We start from the raw sequence: 18324 nt of genomic DNA on the forward strand, positions 1-18324 counted from the left end.
TCTTTTTTTCAAAGCTCTTTAGCACGGCTGCTTTTTCCTGCAGTGGATGACAACCTGCTTAAATTCCTTTATGATGATAACCAGCGTGTAGAACCAGAGTGGTATATTCCCATCATTCCCATGGTTTTAGTAAATGGTGCTGAGGGAATTGGTACAGGATGGGCGTGTAAACTTCCTAACTATGATACCAGAGAGATTGTGAACAATGTCAGACGAATGCTGGATGGCTTGGATCCCCATCCTATGGTAATGTAACTCACAGTGTATGCTGCTATTTTTATGTTTCCTAAACAAACCTGAGTTTTGCATTTATAAAGAGCATCTTATATCACTTTAGAAACACATCACTGCCAAATGATTATCACCTCTGGAGAGGAATTTATTGTCTTATGTCTTATTCCCATTGAAATCAGTATATTGTAATTTTACTGATTCTTTTAATGGTTTTTTCCTCCATTCTACTCGTTGATTTGTCAGTGGGCTCTCAAAATCACAGTTGTGGAAAGATCTATTGAATATTGCGATCTGGTAGCTAAAAAGCTGTATCAGTCATTTCTTTAAGATAAGTTACAGTATATCTTCAGCCAACCTTAAAGCCTCTATGGCTTGCATTGGAATCTCTAAAGCATCCTTTGTCTCGACTGAACTATGTTCCCTTTTATGTTCCTCTATAGCTAGAAGAAAAATATTGTTATTAAACAGGAAAACCAGCAATTTCCAAATCATAACTCTTGTGTGTTCATTTGTTTAAAGTTTTTTTGGGGAAGCTCTCAGTGCTGCCACGTACCTGAAAAGGCTCCAAATGCTAGAAGAAAAGAAGAGCCCAGCTCAGTCTGAAATCATTTTGGCATAAATTCAGCTGAAATCTAGACAGCAGAAACAACCCTTTCATGTTTATTACTAGTTTGGACATGAGTGCTGGGTTAAATTTGCCCGTTTCATAGAACAAAGTTTTATTTTTTAAATTTTATTTTTCAGTTCAGATTCCACTTGCTGGACTTCTGCACTTCGATCCCAGTTCACTGCCTTTGTTTGAGAAAGCAGCTTCAGCTTTTACAACACAGGATTTCCTCTCACCAACTGCTGGGAATGCCACATAAATGAAAATCTTCACTAATTGGAATCTGTTGGCCTTTCTTTTAGGACAACCTGAGAATTCAGTGTATTTAACCTGCATTCTGTCCTGTTTGGCCAAAGGGACCTTGTCTAATGTAACTGTGCCTTAGTGGGTCACAACTGAGGATGCCAAATTCAGGACGAACTGCTTAGAAATAGGGCAAACACAACCCAAAACTGGTGGTTATTCTTTTATAAGATATACCAAACCAGCCACAAAAGTAAAAGCCAGTGTGGTGAAACAGGAGAACATAAAGGCAGTTTCCTCAGACATTTCAGTTTTTATATCACCACCAAAACCACTGGATTCAGAGATGAGTGGTTCTTTACAACCAGTCTCATCAAATAATAGGTTCTCCTGATCCCAAAGGATCAGCCACACATCCAGGTCAATATATAACTTTGATATGATCCCAAAATCATGCTGATGCCAGTCCTCTGGTATCTAAAATCTAAAGGTTTATTTATAAAAAGAAAGAAAAAGGTGAACGTTCAAACTGATTAAAGGACTCACTTATATATAGTAATGGCAAAGTTTTTGGTTCAAGTTTGTAACAGTGATGGAATCAAGTGCTGGCTTAAGTCAAGTCTCTGGAGTACATCTACAGGTTGGATGGGTTATTCAGTCCATTGTTCAGAGCTTCAGTTTGTAGCAAAGTTCCTTCAGATGTAAGAAGCAGGATTGAAGACAAAATGGAGAAGATGCAGCTGCCTTTTATAGTCTTTTGCCATGCAGCCTGTGCTTCCTTTGTTTCAAACACAAGCTGCCCAGCACATGGCTTGGAAGCCTTAGACTTCTGTCCATAGGCATGTTCCTACATGCCTTGCTGAGTCATAAGGTGTATCTGCCTTCTCTCAATGGGTCAGTTGTATAGCTGATGGTCCTTAACGGGCCATCAAGCAGGCTAGGTAGTGCTGATGCCAAACTGTCTGGGGATGTCACCCAGAAGCATAGCACAAGTTTGAAGTACAGACATACATACATACCTATAACTCATAATACAAAGATGATACAAACATATAAACAAGATGATCATATCTGGCAAATTATAACATTTTTGCAGATATCGTACATGGTATATCTGGCTGTGACCGGTAGCCCAGTTGGGATAGCTGTGGTCACTCAATTAGGGTGAACTGCAAAGAATAGGGTAGACAATCCCCATAAAGCTGGTGGATATTCCAATACTTAAAACTTCACATACAAAAATGATACATGAATACAGATAGCAAAACATAACCTTTTCATAGATACCTCACTTGACAACCTTTGTACAATATTTGCTGCAAATCTATAACAGTGATTGCAACAATGATCTATGGTCATATATTAATCAGATATATCAGATAAGATAATGTCACATCTGCACTAGCATTTTTCTAAAAAACTCACGGTCACTGGTGCAATTCCATCTTCCAAATAAGTATCACCTATTCACAAAGGGTTCTAATTATATGTTCTCACCATTTTATGTATTTGTTTTAGTTTGTACTGTAATATATCTGCAGTGTATTGTAAACTTACAAACTTGCAAACTTTGTTGCAAACTTACACCTTTATGTGAAACAAATAATTCTTCCCAACTTTTCGTTTTGAAGAACATTATTAATCTGTATTATTACTTGCACTTGCAGCTTCCAAACTACAAAAACTTTAAAGGAACTATCCAGGAACTTGGTCAGAATCAGTATGCAGTTAGTGGTGAAATATTTGTGGTGGACAGGAATACAGTAGAGATTACAGAGCTTCCAGTGAGAACATGGACCCAGGTTAGTTACAATGAAATAAATTTAGTTTAAAACAACTTTTCTAGGCTACTTAATCACATATTCAGATGAATTCTTTAGGCTGATGTTAGTATGCATTTCAGGAAACAAAGCATGCGTTTCCTTTTGCTTGGCCTCAGTAGAAGGTATGTTTATTGTCATGCTACCTACTGTGTTTTACTGTAAGGAATACCATTTTTTCTTCCTGAATTAATCTGCAATCCCTTTTCTTCTCTGTATGTCTTCAAACATGCCATCCATTCTTTGCTTAGGGACGTCAAATGCCTGCACGACTGGTACCAGTTCTGGTCTGCAGATTGTCTCGTCAAAAGGTTCAGATACTAATTTTTTTTACCAAGTGGCTCTATGAGTGACTCTTGGTGACATCGGGCATTATAATCCCTTAACATTGTGTGATTTTGGAGCATATCCATTTGCATTGTTCAGTCATGTTGAATTGTTCATTACAATTTTTGCTTTATGTTGTTCATTTCTACTGTTTGCTATCTTTCTTGTAGGTATACAAAGAACAGGTGCTAGAACCTATGTTGAATGGGACCGAAAAAACTCCAGCATTAATTTCCGATTACAAAGAGTACCACACTGATACAACTGTGAAATTTGTTGTGAAAATGACGGAAGAAAAACTTGCTCAAGCAGAAGCTGCTGGATTGCACAAAGTCTTTAAACTTCAAACAAGTCTTACTTGTAATTCTATGGTAACTTTTCTATGTTTGACTACCAGAATCATTACGGTAGCTTGTTGTGAGCTCACCTGTTTTTGTGATGGCCTGCTGGTGGCACTTTATTGGTCCAATACATGACATAGCACATCTCTTTCATGTTTTGTTACTAACAAAAAGAATTACTGAGCATTTAAGTTGTTAGTTCTGTGATACAACAGATTTGTCTCTGGCTTATTCATTCGTTTTGGGCAGTGAAACTTAAATTTTGAAGCTTCATCAGAAAAATCTAGTGCATTGGACAATGTTGTATACTTAAAAAAATATTTAATATCGTATTGTAATTATAGAATGACAGTAATAATTTGGTTCAATGGCTTTAAAATATGCAGAAGATCTCAGCACATCCATTGTAGGGCTCAGGTATCTTTCAGCCTGAAGTAACTGCATTTTTTTTTCTGCCAGCTAGACAATTTAAATTTCTTTTCACCCAAAAGCTGGGCAGCTAGGCAATAACATTTAAATCTAAAAGATATTCTTCATATGAAAACTTATTTTCCGCCTTACCTTACACTACATCTGTACACTATGAGCGAGAGAGCGATTCCCCTGCTTGTCCATATATGCTTGCAGTAGCTCTCAGTGAGCTAGCATGAGTATAAATAGCAGTGTTGTCTCCGTAGCACTGGTAGTGGCAATGGAGGCGCAGCTGATCTGTGCCAAGTACAAACTCAGCTGAAACTGGGTTTAATATAATAGGGCAATCTACAAGTCGAAGCATGAAGGGGCATACAAATGGTTAGCATATCTGGCATGTAAACACCTTGCAAAGCCAGCCACAAAAGTGCCATGCGAACACCTGTTCTCACTTTCGGGTGACATGGTAAATAAGAAGTGGGCAGCAGCATCGCCCATAAATGTAAACCAACTTGTTTGTCTTAGCGATTGGGTGAACAAGAAGTTGGACTGAGTAGATTTGTAGGCTCAAAAGTTTTACATTGTTTTGTTTTGGAGTGCAAAAATTACGTAAAAAAAATAATTCTACATTTATAAGTTGCACTTTCACGATAAAGAGATTGCACTTCAGTACTTGTATGAGGTGAATTGAAAAAAACTATCTTTTTTACAGTGCAAATATTTGTAATCAAAAATAATAATAAAGTGAGCACTGCACACTTTGTATTTTGTGTTGTAATTGAAATCAATATATTTTAAAATGTAGAAAAACATCCAAAATATTTATAATAAATTTCAATTAGTATTCTATTATTGTTTAACAGTTTGATTAAAACTGATTAATCGCGATTAATTTTTTAAATTGAGTTTATTTGTTTTGAGTTAATCACTTGAGTTAACTGCGATTAATTGACTGCACTACTTTATATATGTTAATATTAGGCCCTGAATGCCTCTGCTAAATTCAGGGATGTTCATAAATATTTCAAATAGTGTTTGAAAGTATTAGTGCATTAGCTGGATGGGATTTGTTTCTATCACTATGCATGTTCATGTGCTGTATGATTTTACATTAGGGACTGATTTTGATCTCATACCAGTTGTACATAGGTAAAACTACAGTGATGTCAATGCAGTTAATCTTGATTTACACCTCTGTAAGAAACTTTTTAAAAATCCAATTCTATATACATTGTATGTGTATATGTAACATTAGAATATACATAAACTCACGCATGTGGTGTTTAACTTAAAAATATTATTTTGTTTGGATCTTCTGTAGGTGCTATTTGATCATATGGGATGTCTGAAGAAGTATGAAACTGTGCAAGATATTCTGAAAGAATTCTTTGATTTACGATTAAATTATTATAGTTTACGCAAAGAGTGGCTTGTAGGAATGTTGGGGGCAGAATCTACCAAGCTTAACAATCAAGCTCGCTTCATTCTAGAGAAGATACAGGGGAAAATTACCATAGGTAAGAAGAAAAATTATTAAACTTACAAGTTAGAACTGGTAAATGGAGAAAAAACATTTTGAGAAGTAATTTAGATCAAAATAACATATAGACAAAAAGGCATCCGTTTTCTTGACCCAAACTTTTATTTTGTCTCTCACACATAGAGAATAGGTCAAAGAGAGATTTGATTCAAATGTTAGTCCAGAGAGGTTTTGAATCTGACCCAGTGAAAGCCTGGAAGGAAGCGCAAGAAAAGGTAAATGATCTGAGTCCCTCTTGATTCTTTGCAGATTAAATATTGTGGTATTTGTAGGGGAGAGATGTGGAAATTGTTTTATAGTTATGGATAAGATTTATTATTCTTGTGTGGAATTATGAATATTTATTAGGTTAGTGTTAAGAACTATAAGCATCTGTATAATTTAAATGGTTATATTTTTTGTCCATGTATGTTAATGACAATATAAAAAAAAAAGTCTCTCTCTCTCTCCTTCCCTTTGCCAGTTTACCATTTAAATTAATATCTTGAAGAGAAATTAACTAAGTAAGAACATTGCCACATATCACTCTTCTGCATATAGATACATTTAAAAACCCCAAACTGGGCTAATTCAAAGTTGAAATGTAAACAGTTATCTGTCATAGGGCGCACCGCTCCTCCTGGTCACTCTAGGGATTAGCTCTTGAGGTCAACACCCCCTTCTGCAGCTTGCATGCTGTCATATTCTCTCTCACACAGGTCTGCAGCTCCTCTTTCATCCTCATTTGTCCCACAGTGTCCTCTTTGTGACTCAGCCTTCTGGCCAGGTCACCCAATGTTCCCCCCTTCCAGGGTTGCAGTCCCTTTTCTCTAGTAGTCCTAGGCAGTCTTCCCTCTCACTGCCCCGTGATGCCACTCTCAGTGGCTGGAAGGGGAACTTGGGCCTGCCCTCGGCTCCATATTCCAGGCCAAGGACCTTCAGCTCAGGAGTACTGGACTTTCCTTTTCAGCCCTCACTGCTCCTTCCCTGGATGGCTTCCTACCACACCTGGTTCATCTTCTTACTCTGGGTATTCCAGCTCCAAACCGTCATCCCTCTTGCTACCTGCCTTCTTGCAGTCTTTCCCAGCAGCCCCCTTCTTTGCCAGCAACCTGCCTATTTCTGCACAGCTGAACCTGTTTCTAATTAGTTCCCTGGTTCCTGAGTCCTCCTGGTGCAGCCTGTGGAATTAATTGGCCTGTCTGGCCATCTTAACCCTTTCCAATCCTGTGTGAAAATAATCATGTTCAGAGGAACAATAATTTGGCCTACTCAGACATTATTTACAGAGTATTACACTTCAATTTACTGATGCAACCCATACATGCATGACTGATCATTATCTGACACTGTTCTTTTGAGCATACAGTATGATATTTATTTGCATATGAGAGATTGACCTTTGGAATACAAAATAAATGTTACCTTTGTTCTTTTTAGTTATGTATAAGACAGAGTCAAATTTACTAGAATATTTCATTTTTAGAAGTGTTTTATTTGAAGTAACTTCTTTGAGTAAGAAGATTTAAGAGCTCTTTTTGACCTAAACGGATTCATAGTCGATTTTACTTTATCTTCCAAGTTTTAAATGTTAGAAATACTTATGAAAAAGGTTTTTAATTTTAATCAGTTATTTTTTAATGCTGCTATTGAATTTGGCTGTTTAATTATTTACTTACCTGAATATTTTTAATTTAATTTATTTAATTTTATCTGTTTTATATTGTGTGTGTGTGTGTGTGTTTTAATTATTTTCTTATTGCTACCATATTTTAATTATATATAATGTATCATCATGTTACCATTACACATCTTCTGTTTGGTATTTAATAATAGAATTTCTGATAAGAGAAGGAGAAATGTTGATTCCCTCCAAAACTAAAATTCATAACACCCTTGGTTATGGAAGCAGTTCCAGATAACAACTAAAATATTAGTGTCCTTTCCTGAAAGAGACAGTTGTATAATGTGATTGGAATGCACTGCCATCTAATTCAGTCTCTTTTATAGTTCTAAAGTATGTATAAAATCATAATTTGAAATTACAGTTTGAATACGATTTCATTGCAGGCAGCAGAAGAGGAAGAAACACAGAATCTGAATGATGATGCCTCCTCTTCTTCAGGCTCTACCTCAGGCCCTGATTTTAACTACATCTTAAACATGTCTCTGTGGTGTCTTACTAAGGAGAAAGTAGAAGATCTAATTAAACAGAGAGATTCAAAGGTTTGAATGTTGTGGAAAAAACATTTTGAAACCATTTCATCAGCACCATTAGATCTAATATAAAGCATTTATATTGTGAATGTTCAAATTTGGTATTCTTTATATAGTAACCTAAATTGCTACATACTACCTTTATGTTTTAGGGGAGAGAACTCACTGACCTCCGGAGGAAGTCTCCTTCAGATCTTTGGAAAGAAGATTTAGCAGCTTTCATTGAAGAGCTTGATGTATGTTTAAATACATTTATGAATAAGTTTTTATTAAGAATTAACATTTTAATTGTTATTGTTTTCCTTAAAAAGCAGTTATAGAAATAATGTACAATAAATTGGGAGCAGGAAATCTTTTGATATGTCGTGCCAGGATGGCTGTTTTCTTTCATCAACATATAATTGGGGCTGTCAATTAATCGCAGTTAACTCATGTGATTGATTAAAAAAATTAATCGCAGCTTTAATCACACTGTTAATAATAGAATACCAGTTAAATGTATTAAATATTTTTGGATGTTTTTCTACATTTTCAAATATATTGATTTCAATTAGAGCGTAGAATACGAAATGTACAGTGCTCACTTTATATTATTTTTTATTACAAATGTTTACACTGTAAAAATGATAAAGAAATAGTATTTTTCAATTCACCTCATACAAGTACTCTAGTGCAATCTCTTTATCATGAACTTACAAATGTAGATTTTTTTTAATTACATAACTGCACTCAAAAATAAAACAATGTAAAACTTTAGCGTCTACAAGTCCACTCTGTCCTACTTCTTGTTCAGCCAATTGCTAAGACAAACAAGTTTGTTTACAGTTACGGGAGATAATGCTGTCCGCTTCTTTATTTACAACGTCATCAGAAAGTGAGGTGTTTGCATGGCGCTTTTGTAGTCGGCATTGCAAGGTATTTACATGCCAGATATGCTAAACGTTTGTATGCCTCTTCATGCTTTGGTCACCATTCCAGAGGATATGCTTTGCTGCTGATGACGCTCGTTAAAAAAATGATGCATTAATTAAATTTCTGACTGAACTCCTTGGGGGGGGGGGGGGGGGGGGGATTGTATGTCTCCTGCTCTGTTTTACCCTCATTCTGTCATATATTTCATGTTATAGCAGTCTTAGATGATGACCCAGCACATGTTTTAAGAAACATTCACTGCAGATTTGACAAATGCAAAGAGGGTACCAATTTCTAAAAATAGATACAGCACTCAGCCCAAGGTTTAAGAATCTGAAGTACTTTCCAAAATCTGAGAGGGACGAGGTGTGGAGCATGCTTTCAGAAGTCTTAAAAGAGCAACACTCTGATGCGAAAACTACAGAACCTGAACCACCAAAAAAGAAAATCAACCGTGGATGCTGGTGGCATCTGACTCAGATGATGAAAATGAACACACATCAGTCTGTACTGCTTTGGATTATTATCGAGCAGTGAACCCACCATCAGCAGGGATGCATGTCCTCTGGAATGGTGGTTGAAGCATGAAGGGTCATATGAATCTTTAGCACAACTGTCTCAAATATCTGGTGACACTGGCTACAACAATGCCATGCGAATGCCTTTCCTGACTTTCAGGTGACATTGTAAACAAGAAGCGAATAGCAGTATCTCCTGAAGTTCAAATTTCCTGATAGAGATTGCAGTACAGTACTTGTAAATACTATTTATTTTATTTTTTACAGTGCAAATATTTGTAATAAAAAATAAATATAAAGTGAGCACTGTACACTTTGGATTCTGTGTTGTAATTGAAATTACTATATTTGAAAATGTAGAAAACATCCAAAAATATTTAAATAAATGGTATTCTGATATTGTTTAATAGCATGATTAATCGTGATTAATTTTTTTAATCACTTGACAGCCTTACATATAATCATAGAAAGGTAGGGCTGGAAGGGACCTCAACAGGTCATCTATTCCCCCCCTTTCCCCCCCCCAATGCTCAGGCAGGACCAGGTATACCGAGACCATCCCTGATAGGTATTTGTCTTATCTGTTCTTAAAAACCTCCAGTGACAGGGATTTCATAACTTCCCTTGGAAACCTGTTCCAGTATTTAACTGTCCTTATAGTTAAAACATTTTTCCTAATATCTAATCTAAATCTCCCTTGCTGCAGATTAAGTCCATTCTTCTTCTGCCTTCAGTGGACATGAAGAACAATTGATTACCATCCTCTTTATAACAGCTCTTAATGTATTTGAAGACTTTTATCCAGTCCCCCTCTCAATCTTCTTTTCTCAATACTAGACATGCCCATTTATTTAACCTTTTCACATTGGTCAGGTTTTCTAAACCTTTTATCATTTTTGTTGCTCTTTGGACTGTCTCCAATTTGTCCACATCTTTTTTTAAAATGTGCCCAAAACTGGATGCAATACTTCAGCTGAGGCCTCACTAGTGCAAGTAGAGTGGGTCATTTACCTCCCGTGTCTTATATGCAATATTTCTGTTAATACACTCCAGAATATTAGCCTTTTTTGCAGCTGTCTCACATTGTTGACTCGTATTCAATTTGTAATCTACTTTAATCCCCACATCCTTTTCAGTAGTACTACTGCCTGGCCTTAGCCAGTTCTAACCATTTTGAATTTGTGCATATGATTTTTCCTTCCCAAGTGTACTACTTTCCACTTGTCTTTATTGAATTTCATTTGTTGATTTCAGACCAATTCTCCAGTTTATCAAGGTCATTTTGAATTCTAATCCTGTTTTCCCAGTGTGCTTGCAACACCTCCCAGCTTGGTGTCATCTGCAAATCTTATAAGCATACTCTCCACTCCATTATCTGAGTCACTAATGAAAATGTTGCAAAGTACCTGATCCAGGACATATCCTGACTAGACCCCACTAGATATTTCCTCCGAGTTTGAAAGTGAGCCATTTATGATAACTCTCTCTGAATATGGTCTTTCATCTAGGACACATTTCCCTGGTTTTCTTATGAGAATGTCTTGGGGGACTGTCTTACAAAAGTCTTACAAAAATCAAGATATATCACATATCCAGTAGGCCAATAACTCTGTCAAAGAATGAGATTAGGTTGGTTTGGCATGATTTGTTCTTGACGGATCCTTGCTCGCTATTATTTATAACCCTGTTATCCTTTAGGTGCTTACAAATTAGTTGTTTAATAATTTGTTCCAATACCTTTCCATTTATCAAAGTTAGGCTTACTGGTGCATGATTCTCTGGGTCCTTTTCTCTTTTTTACCTATTTGGCCTTTTCCAGTCCTCTGGGCCCTCAACCTGTCCTCCATGAGTTCTCTAAGATAATCACTAATGGTTCCAAGATTGCTTCAGCTTAAGTACCCGAGGTCTACTTTCATCAGGCCCTGCTGACTTGAATACATCTAACCTATCTGAATGTTTAATCTGTTCTTTTCCTGTTCTGTCTTGTGTTCTGTCCCCTATGTTACTAATATTACAATTACAAAATCACAATTACTCTTTTTAGTTAAGGCTAAAGCAAAATAGGCATTAAACACCTCCGCCTTTTTGCTGTTGTCTATTATGAGCTCCCCTTCCCTGATAAGTAGTGGACCTACACTTTCCTTAGTATTTCTCTTGTTCCTAATGCATTTATAGAAGCTTTTCTTATTGCCTGTTATGTCCCTTGCTAGGTGTAGATCACAATATACGATTCTTGGCTTGTTTAGCCTAACCAAAAGGAGGCTGAGGGGAGATATGATTGCTCTCTATAAGTATATCAGAGGGATAAATACCAGGGAGGAAGAGAAATTATTTAAGCTCAGTACCAGTGTGGACACAAGAACAAATGGGTATAAACTGGCCATCAGGAAATTTAGACTTGAAATTAGACGAAGGTTTCTAACCATCAGAGGAGTGAAGTTCTGGAACCACCTCCCAAGGGGAGCAGTGGTGGCAAAAGACATAAGTTTATCGTATGATGGGATATGGTATGGTATGATGGGTATGGGATGGTATGATGGGATAGCCTAATTTTGGCAATTAATTGATCTTTGACTAATAGTGGTGAATATGCCCAATGGCTGTGATGGGATGTTAGATGGGGTGGGATCTGAGTTACTACAGAGAATTCTTTCCTGGGTGTCTGGCTGGTAAGTCTTGCCCACATGCTCAGGTTTTAGCTGATCACCATATTTGGGGTTGGGAAGGAATTTTCCTTCAGGGCAGATTGGCACAGTCCCTGGGGGGCGTTTGCCTTCTTCTGCAGCGTGGGGCACGGGTCACTTGCTGGAGGATTCTCTGCACCTTGAAGTCTTTAAACCACGATTTGAGAACTTCAATAGCTCAGACATAGGTTAGGGGTTTGTTGCCGGCGTGGGTGGGTGAGATTCTATGGCCCACATTGTGCAGGAGGTCAGACTAGACTATCATACTGGGCCCTTCTGACCTTAAAGTCTATGATTCTGTGATTCTTTACTTACATGTTAATTGTAGATCCTATCCCAGGTTTCCTTTTTCATGCAAAATACTGTCTCCTCAGCGTGTCTCTTTCTTCTGTTCCTCATACCTGTGGCAATAAGAACAAACTGAAAGAAGTGATTTTTGGAATAATTACTGTGCATAATTACCTTTGAATATTGAATGTAAAATCAAGTTTAAATTGGTTCCAGGCTACAGTTGGATCAGTCTGACCAGAATTAGATGAAATCTGTAATTCCAAAAGTTAAAAAGACCATTGAGCTTAACTGTAATGCACAGAAAATCCTCACATGCTCAAAATTTTAATGTCTATAGATTGAGCTAGTTCCCAAATAGGTCTAATACCTTGTAATATAATTATGCCAGTCACATGAGTTTATGGAAAATTAATTTTGTCAAACTATATCATTTGTGATGAGATCATGAGTTTGGTTGATAAAGATAATCATGTTGATGTAATATACTTAAGACTTCTGTCATGCATTTGACTTGCTACTGCACAACATTTTGATTAAGAAACTAGAATGATGCAAAATTAACATGGCACACCTTAAACTGAGTAAAAAAACTGGTTAAGCAATAGGTCTCAAATTGTATTGAAAACAGGAAATCATCATTGAATGGGTGTGTTTCTAGTGGGGTTCTGCAGGGATTGTTTTTTGGCCCTACACTATTTACATTTTTATTAATTACCTGGAAGAAAACAAAAACATTACTGATAAAGATGATACAAAGTTTGGGGGAGTGGTGAATAATGAAGAAGAAATGGCACTGAAAAAGAGCAATCTGGATCACTTGGTATTTTGGGTGCAAGCAAACAATGTTCATTTTAATACAGCCAAATGTAGTCATACAACTAGGAACAAAGAATATATTCCATACATACAAATTGGGGACCTCTGTCCTGGGAACAGTAACCTGAAAAGGACTTGGGCATCATGGTGGAAAAATCAGCTGAACATGAGCTCCCAGTGTGACCAAAAAGACTAATGAAATTCTTCAATGTATAAAAAGGGAAATATTGCGTAGAAGTAGGGACATTATATTACATCTGTATTTGGTACAACAGCTGTGTCCAGTTCTGGTGTCCACAATTCAAGAAAGACGTTGATAAATTGGAGAGGGTTCAGAGAAGATGACAAGAATGGTTAAATAATTGGAAAACATTCCTTTATAGTGAAAGACTCAAGAATCTCAATCTATTTAGCTTATCAAAGAAAAGGTTAAGGGTTGACTTGACCACAGGCTATATGTACCTATGTGGGGAACCAAAATTGAATAATAGAAGGCTCTTCAATCTAGCAAGCAAAGATATAACAAAATCCAGTGCCTGGAAGTCAAAGCTAGGCAAATTCAAACTAGAAATAATGTGCAGTTTTTTAACAGTGAGGGTCACTGACTGTTGAATAACTTGCCAAATGATGATTCTCCATCACTGGAAGTTTTAAAATCAAGATTGGATGTTTTTCTAAAAGAGATGCTTTAGTTTGAGCAGAAATTAATTCAGAGAAGTCCATTGAGAACATCTAAACTAGGTGGTCCCAATGGTCCCTGCTGTCCTTCTAGTCTATGAATTGTGTTTAACAAGTTACTTATATCTGTTTTTCCCTTTATTGCTCATTAGAAAGTAGAAGCTCAAGAAAGAGAAGATATTTTGGCTGGCATGGCTGGCAAACCAATAAAGGGTAAAGTTGGTAAACCCAAGATGAAGAAACTTCAGTTAGAAGAGACCATGCCATCCCCATTTGGTAGAAGAATAGTTCCACAGGTTACATCTGCCATGAAAGCTGATGCTAGTAAGAAATTGCTAAAGAAGAAGAAGGCAAGTCAAACTATTTAATTTATCATTTGTATACTAGTTCTGTAGGAAGTGCTACTGCTTTTTACGTTAGCAGTTTGCACAGGAAGAATCCAAGCCACTAGACCAGTGGAACTATAAAGACACTTTTGCTTTTTATTGCACACAGTCTACAAAAAGGACAGCACTAAATTTCTGGTTGCTTTATATTGGCAAGCTTATTGTAATTACTTACTGCTGTTTTTTTCACCACCAAGTCTCAGTATTGGCCTGTTTATTCTTTGGCAAAGACTAATAAATATATTACAGTTTGGTCCTGAAGCACACAGTATTGCTATTTCTTTTCACTACAGATTTATCCACCTCCTTTTTAATTTTTAGGGTGATCTTGATTCTCTAGCAATAAAAATGGAATTTGATGAGGAATTTGGTGTAACCCCGGCAGAGGGTGGTGGCGGCGAGGACTCACTGAATACATCTGTCTCAGTGTCTAAAACTCCTAAAACCAAGAGGGAGAAAAAGGAGCCTGGTAAGTTACTTGCACACTGGTAATTAAACTCATTACATATTATATAAGATTAAGATACACAGCTGGCCAAAGCTACGTACTATATATATATTTTATATTATAATATATATATTTTATATTTTTATATATATTCATCCGATGAAGTGAGCTCTAGCTCATGAAAGTTTATGCTCAAATAAATTTGTTAGTCTCTAAGGTGCCACAAGTCCTCCTTTTCTTTGTACTATATTTATGTTCATTATATTATCAACTTTTTTTTGTACCTTTAGTTTGTTAGAGGCTGTAGGAATCTTAAACATACCGTTTTTGCTTTATACTATATTAGTGTACCAGAAGGGACCATATGCATTTTTAAAAGCATTGCCACAGGAGAAACATACCATAATAATTACCACTATGTAGCTTTATATAATCCTTCTCATGCTAAGGTTATGTCCAAGTGCTTTAGAAAAGCTATACCATAGTTTAGTAGCAAAGTAGCAATGACAGTAGGCGAGGTAGTAAATGCTGTAGGTAGTTGCATAATCATATCCATTCTAACCTACTGGTTTTAGTAACTAGTAATTGACTAAAAATACCACTATTGTGCTGAGTTTTTCCAGGTTTTGTCTCTTTCCAAAGACGATTTAAAAAAAATTGTGCCAGAATGCTTAAGATTTGGGAGTATAGAGTGGAAAAATTAATTTATTTAATTATAAAAAAAGAACTTCTTTTTAATAGTCTTTGGGGTTGTTATATTACTGCAGAGGTAGAGGTGAAAGCAGGGAGGCAAGGCTGCACTTAGAACAGCTGTGGGTTTCCAGAGTCTAGACAAGCCCCCTGACTCGCAAGAACAAATGTGCTGCTGTGAGTATTAAAAGGCAGCTTTTGGATATCTGTCATATTCTTGAAGTGGTCCCCAGTACCACTGGCCATAGCTCATACATACAGAGCTACAGTGTCATGAAGCAGCTCAGTGTCCAGGCTATGCATGTCTGTTCTCAGAACATATAACTCAGTTGCCAGAACTTGTATCCTGGCACCACAGAATAACCAGTGGATGTCTGTGTCCTGAGCAGCATGTAACCTTCTAGTGATACAAGAAATAGATGAGGAAAGCAAAAAAGAGAAAATAAAAATAGATTGCAAAAAACTAAACAAACAAAAAAGAGGATGCAAAATGAGAAAGTAAAGGACAAAGAGGGAGAGGCGTGTGTATAAGAGAAGGGACTTCATTCTTCTGTAAAGTTGTATTACCTGGACCTTCAAAGATTGGTAAATGTCCTTCGGGAAGAAAAGGGGAAATGAGAACTTGATACTCCTTTCAGAAAAGCTTTTACAGAAATGTAGGAAGCCAATTTTAGGCATTATAAAGAATAAGAAAAAACACTGTGCCCCTTCTCCGTGCCCCTCCTGGCCCCCTTAACACCCTCCCTCCCCTACCCCGTTCTAAGTATTTCATTTTATTGTAGGTACCAGGGTGAGAAGAACACCATCTTCCACAAAATCCACTGCAAAAAAAGTGAAGAAACGAAACCCTTGGTCAGATGATGAATCCAAGTCTGAAAGTGATTTAGAAGAAAATGAACCTGTGATTATTCCAAGGGACTCTTTGCTTAGAAGAGCTGCAGGTACTCCCAGTTTTTTTTATAAAAGAAGCACTGTGTATTATAGAATGACTGACTGTAGGTGAACTACTGTATGAACAGAATATGCAAACTTAAGTCTTAAATATGCCTCTCAGAATATCTTTAATCCTGATCTTTCCTTACTTTGAATAGGGGACTTGATAACCTGCATATAGCTTGTGTTGTCAATTCTGCTCTAAAATACTGCTAAAATTCTGCTTAAAACACTAAGCTTTTTATTAAAGAAGGAGATACATTCAGTTATTTATGTTCCCTCATAAGAGGTAGGTTTCACATCCTTCCTTAAGAGATGAATGTTTCTTGGAATTAACTCTTTATAATAGTAGGTTTTGCAGTGTGGACTGGCAGATGCTAGAACTCCATACTTCCTAGTTAACAGGAAAAAAAAAGACTCATGAAACAGGTAAATGGAAACAAGATTCAGCTATTACAAAGCAGTTACATTATATATTTTTAACTAGGTAACAGAGGCAGACTACTATAAAACTACCAAAAGAAAAACCACAATCTGTTCTAAAATATTTAGTTCCTGCTATATGAACATACCACAGTCTGAGGTAGACAGCATCTGAGAAATGTATCCTGAAAATTGTTCATAAATTTAGGGATTTAGGAACAGTTTGCTCAAGCTTTAAAATAATAAAGAATGGAGATGGGTTCAGTCATTTATGTTCCCTCTTAAGAGATAGATTTCACATCCTTCCTTAAGAGATGAATGTAGATGGCATTGATTAGTGTCTACAGAACACTGCCATCTGACAATGGCTAGGCATTGGCAATCTGTGATTTCTGCTTTTTATGCAAAATTTGTTAATTTTATTACCTTGTCCTTTCAACCCCCAAATCACCATTTGTTTGCTTTTTCTACCTGTTGCATCTTGTCATAAACATAGATTGCATTTTATTATTTGTTTGTGAAGTGGCTAGCACATTGGGACACCGATAGAAGGCTCTTCAATCTAGCAAGCAAAGATATACCAAAATCCAAAATTCTGCAGAAAAGGACCTGGGGATTACAGTGGATGAGAAGCTGGATATGAGTCAACAGTGTGCCCTTGTTGCCAAGAAGGCTAACAGCATATTGGGCCGCATTAGTAGGAGCACTGCCAGCAGATCAAGGGAAATGATTATTCCCCTCTATTCAGCACCGGTGAGGCCAGTTTTGGGGCCCCCACTACGGAAAGGATGTGGACAAACTGGAGAGAGTCCAGTGGAGGGCAAAAATTATTAGGAGGCTGGGACACATGACTTACGAGGAGAGACTGAGGAACTGGGCTTATTTAGTTTGCAGAAGAGAAGAGTGAGGGGGGATTTGATAGCAGCCTTCAACTACCTGAAGGGGGGTTCCAAAGAGGATGGAGCTAGGCTGTTCTCAGTGGTGACAGATGACAGAACAAGGAGCAATGGTCTCAATTTGCAGTGGGGGAGGTCTAGGCTGGATATTAGGAAAAACTATTTCACTAGGAAGCTGGTGAAACACTGGAATGGGTTACTTAGGGAGGTGGTGGAATCTCTATCCTTAGAGGCTTTTAAGGCCTTGCTTGACAAAGCCCTGGCTGGGATGATTTAGTTGGGGTTGGTCCTGCTTTGAGCAGGGGGTTGCACTGTATGACCTCCTGAGGTCTCTTCCAACCCTAATCTTCTATGATTCTATATGCTACAATAATAAAAATAATAACTACATTGAAATGCTTTCCATTTTTCTTAGCTGAAAGACCCAAGTATACTTTTGATTTCTCAGAAGAGGAAGATGATGCTGATGACGATGATGCCAACAATAATAATGATTTAGATGAACTGAAAGTAAAAGCATCTCCGGTCATAAATGACCGAGAGGATGAGTTTGTTCCATCAGACAGTTTAGATAAAGATGAATATGACTTCTCTCCGGTCAAATCAAAACCTTCACCAGAGTAAGTACAGTAACCAAATAGTTTCTTTAATATTATTTTTTAATTTAAGATAACTCTTTAGTGATTTTGGTCCATCTCAAATCAGAAACATGGAGATCATTTTGGGGACAATTGGGCAATGGATTAACAAGTTAATAATATGCATATACAAAATGATGGTATTAAAGGCCAAATTATACCTGCTGGGGAGGGGTGGAGGTGCATTTCACTTGTGTGTGTCAATGAAGCATAATGTGTTCTAGGAATACTTCCTGACCCTCTCCTTCCCGGAGTTTGGAGACTGGGGAGGGATAGCCTCATACAGACATGC

The 18324-nt window shown here is 37.0% G+C and overlaps 1 protein-coding gene across 7 annotated transcripts in view; it reads left to right on the forward strand.

The window, feature by feature from the left end:
• TOP2B (DNA topoisomerase II beta) overlaps positions 1-18324 on the forward strand; it is a 129519-nt gene that overhangs the window by 103681 nt on the left and 7514 nt on the right. For all 7 annotated transcript variants that reach the window (XM_073333463.2, XM_073333460.2, XM_073333461.2 and 4 more), the window contains 11 exons: positions 15-246; positions 2752-2886; positions 3402-3602; positions 5305-5500; positions 5647-5738; positions 7573-7728; positions 7872-7955; positions 13771-13968; positions 14326-14473; positions 15925-16083; positions 17810-18014. In XM_073333463.2, coding sequence (XP_073189564.1) covers positions 15-246; positions 2752-2886; positions 3402-3602; positions 5305-5500; positions 5647-5738; positions 7573-7728; positions 7872-7955; positions 13771-13968; positions 14326-14473; positions 15925-16083; positions 17810-18014 — 1806 coding nt within the window. The remainder of the gene's footprint in view (positions 1-14; positions 247-2751; positions 2887-3401; positions 3603-5304; positions 5501-5646; positions 5739-7572; positions 7729-7871; positions 7956-13770; positions 13969-14325; positions 14474-15924; positions 16084-17809; positions 18015-18324) is intronic.

This window comes from Lepidochelys kempii, chromosome 2 (assembly GCF_965140285.1).
Source record: "Lepidochelys kempii isolate rLepKem1 chromosome 2, rLepKem1.hap1, whole genome shotgun sequence".
In the NCBI taxonomy this organism is placed as follows: Eukaryota; Metazoa; Chordata; order Testudines; family Cheloniidae; genus Lepidochelys; species Lepidochelys kempii.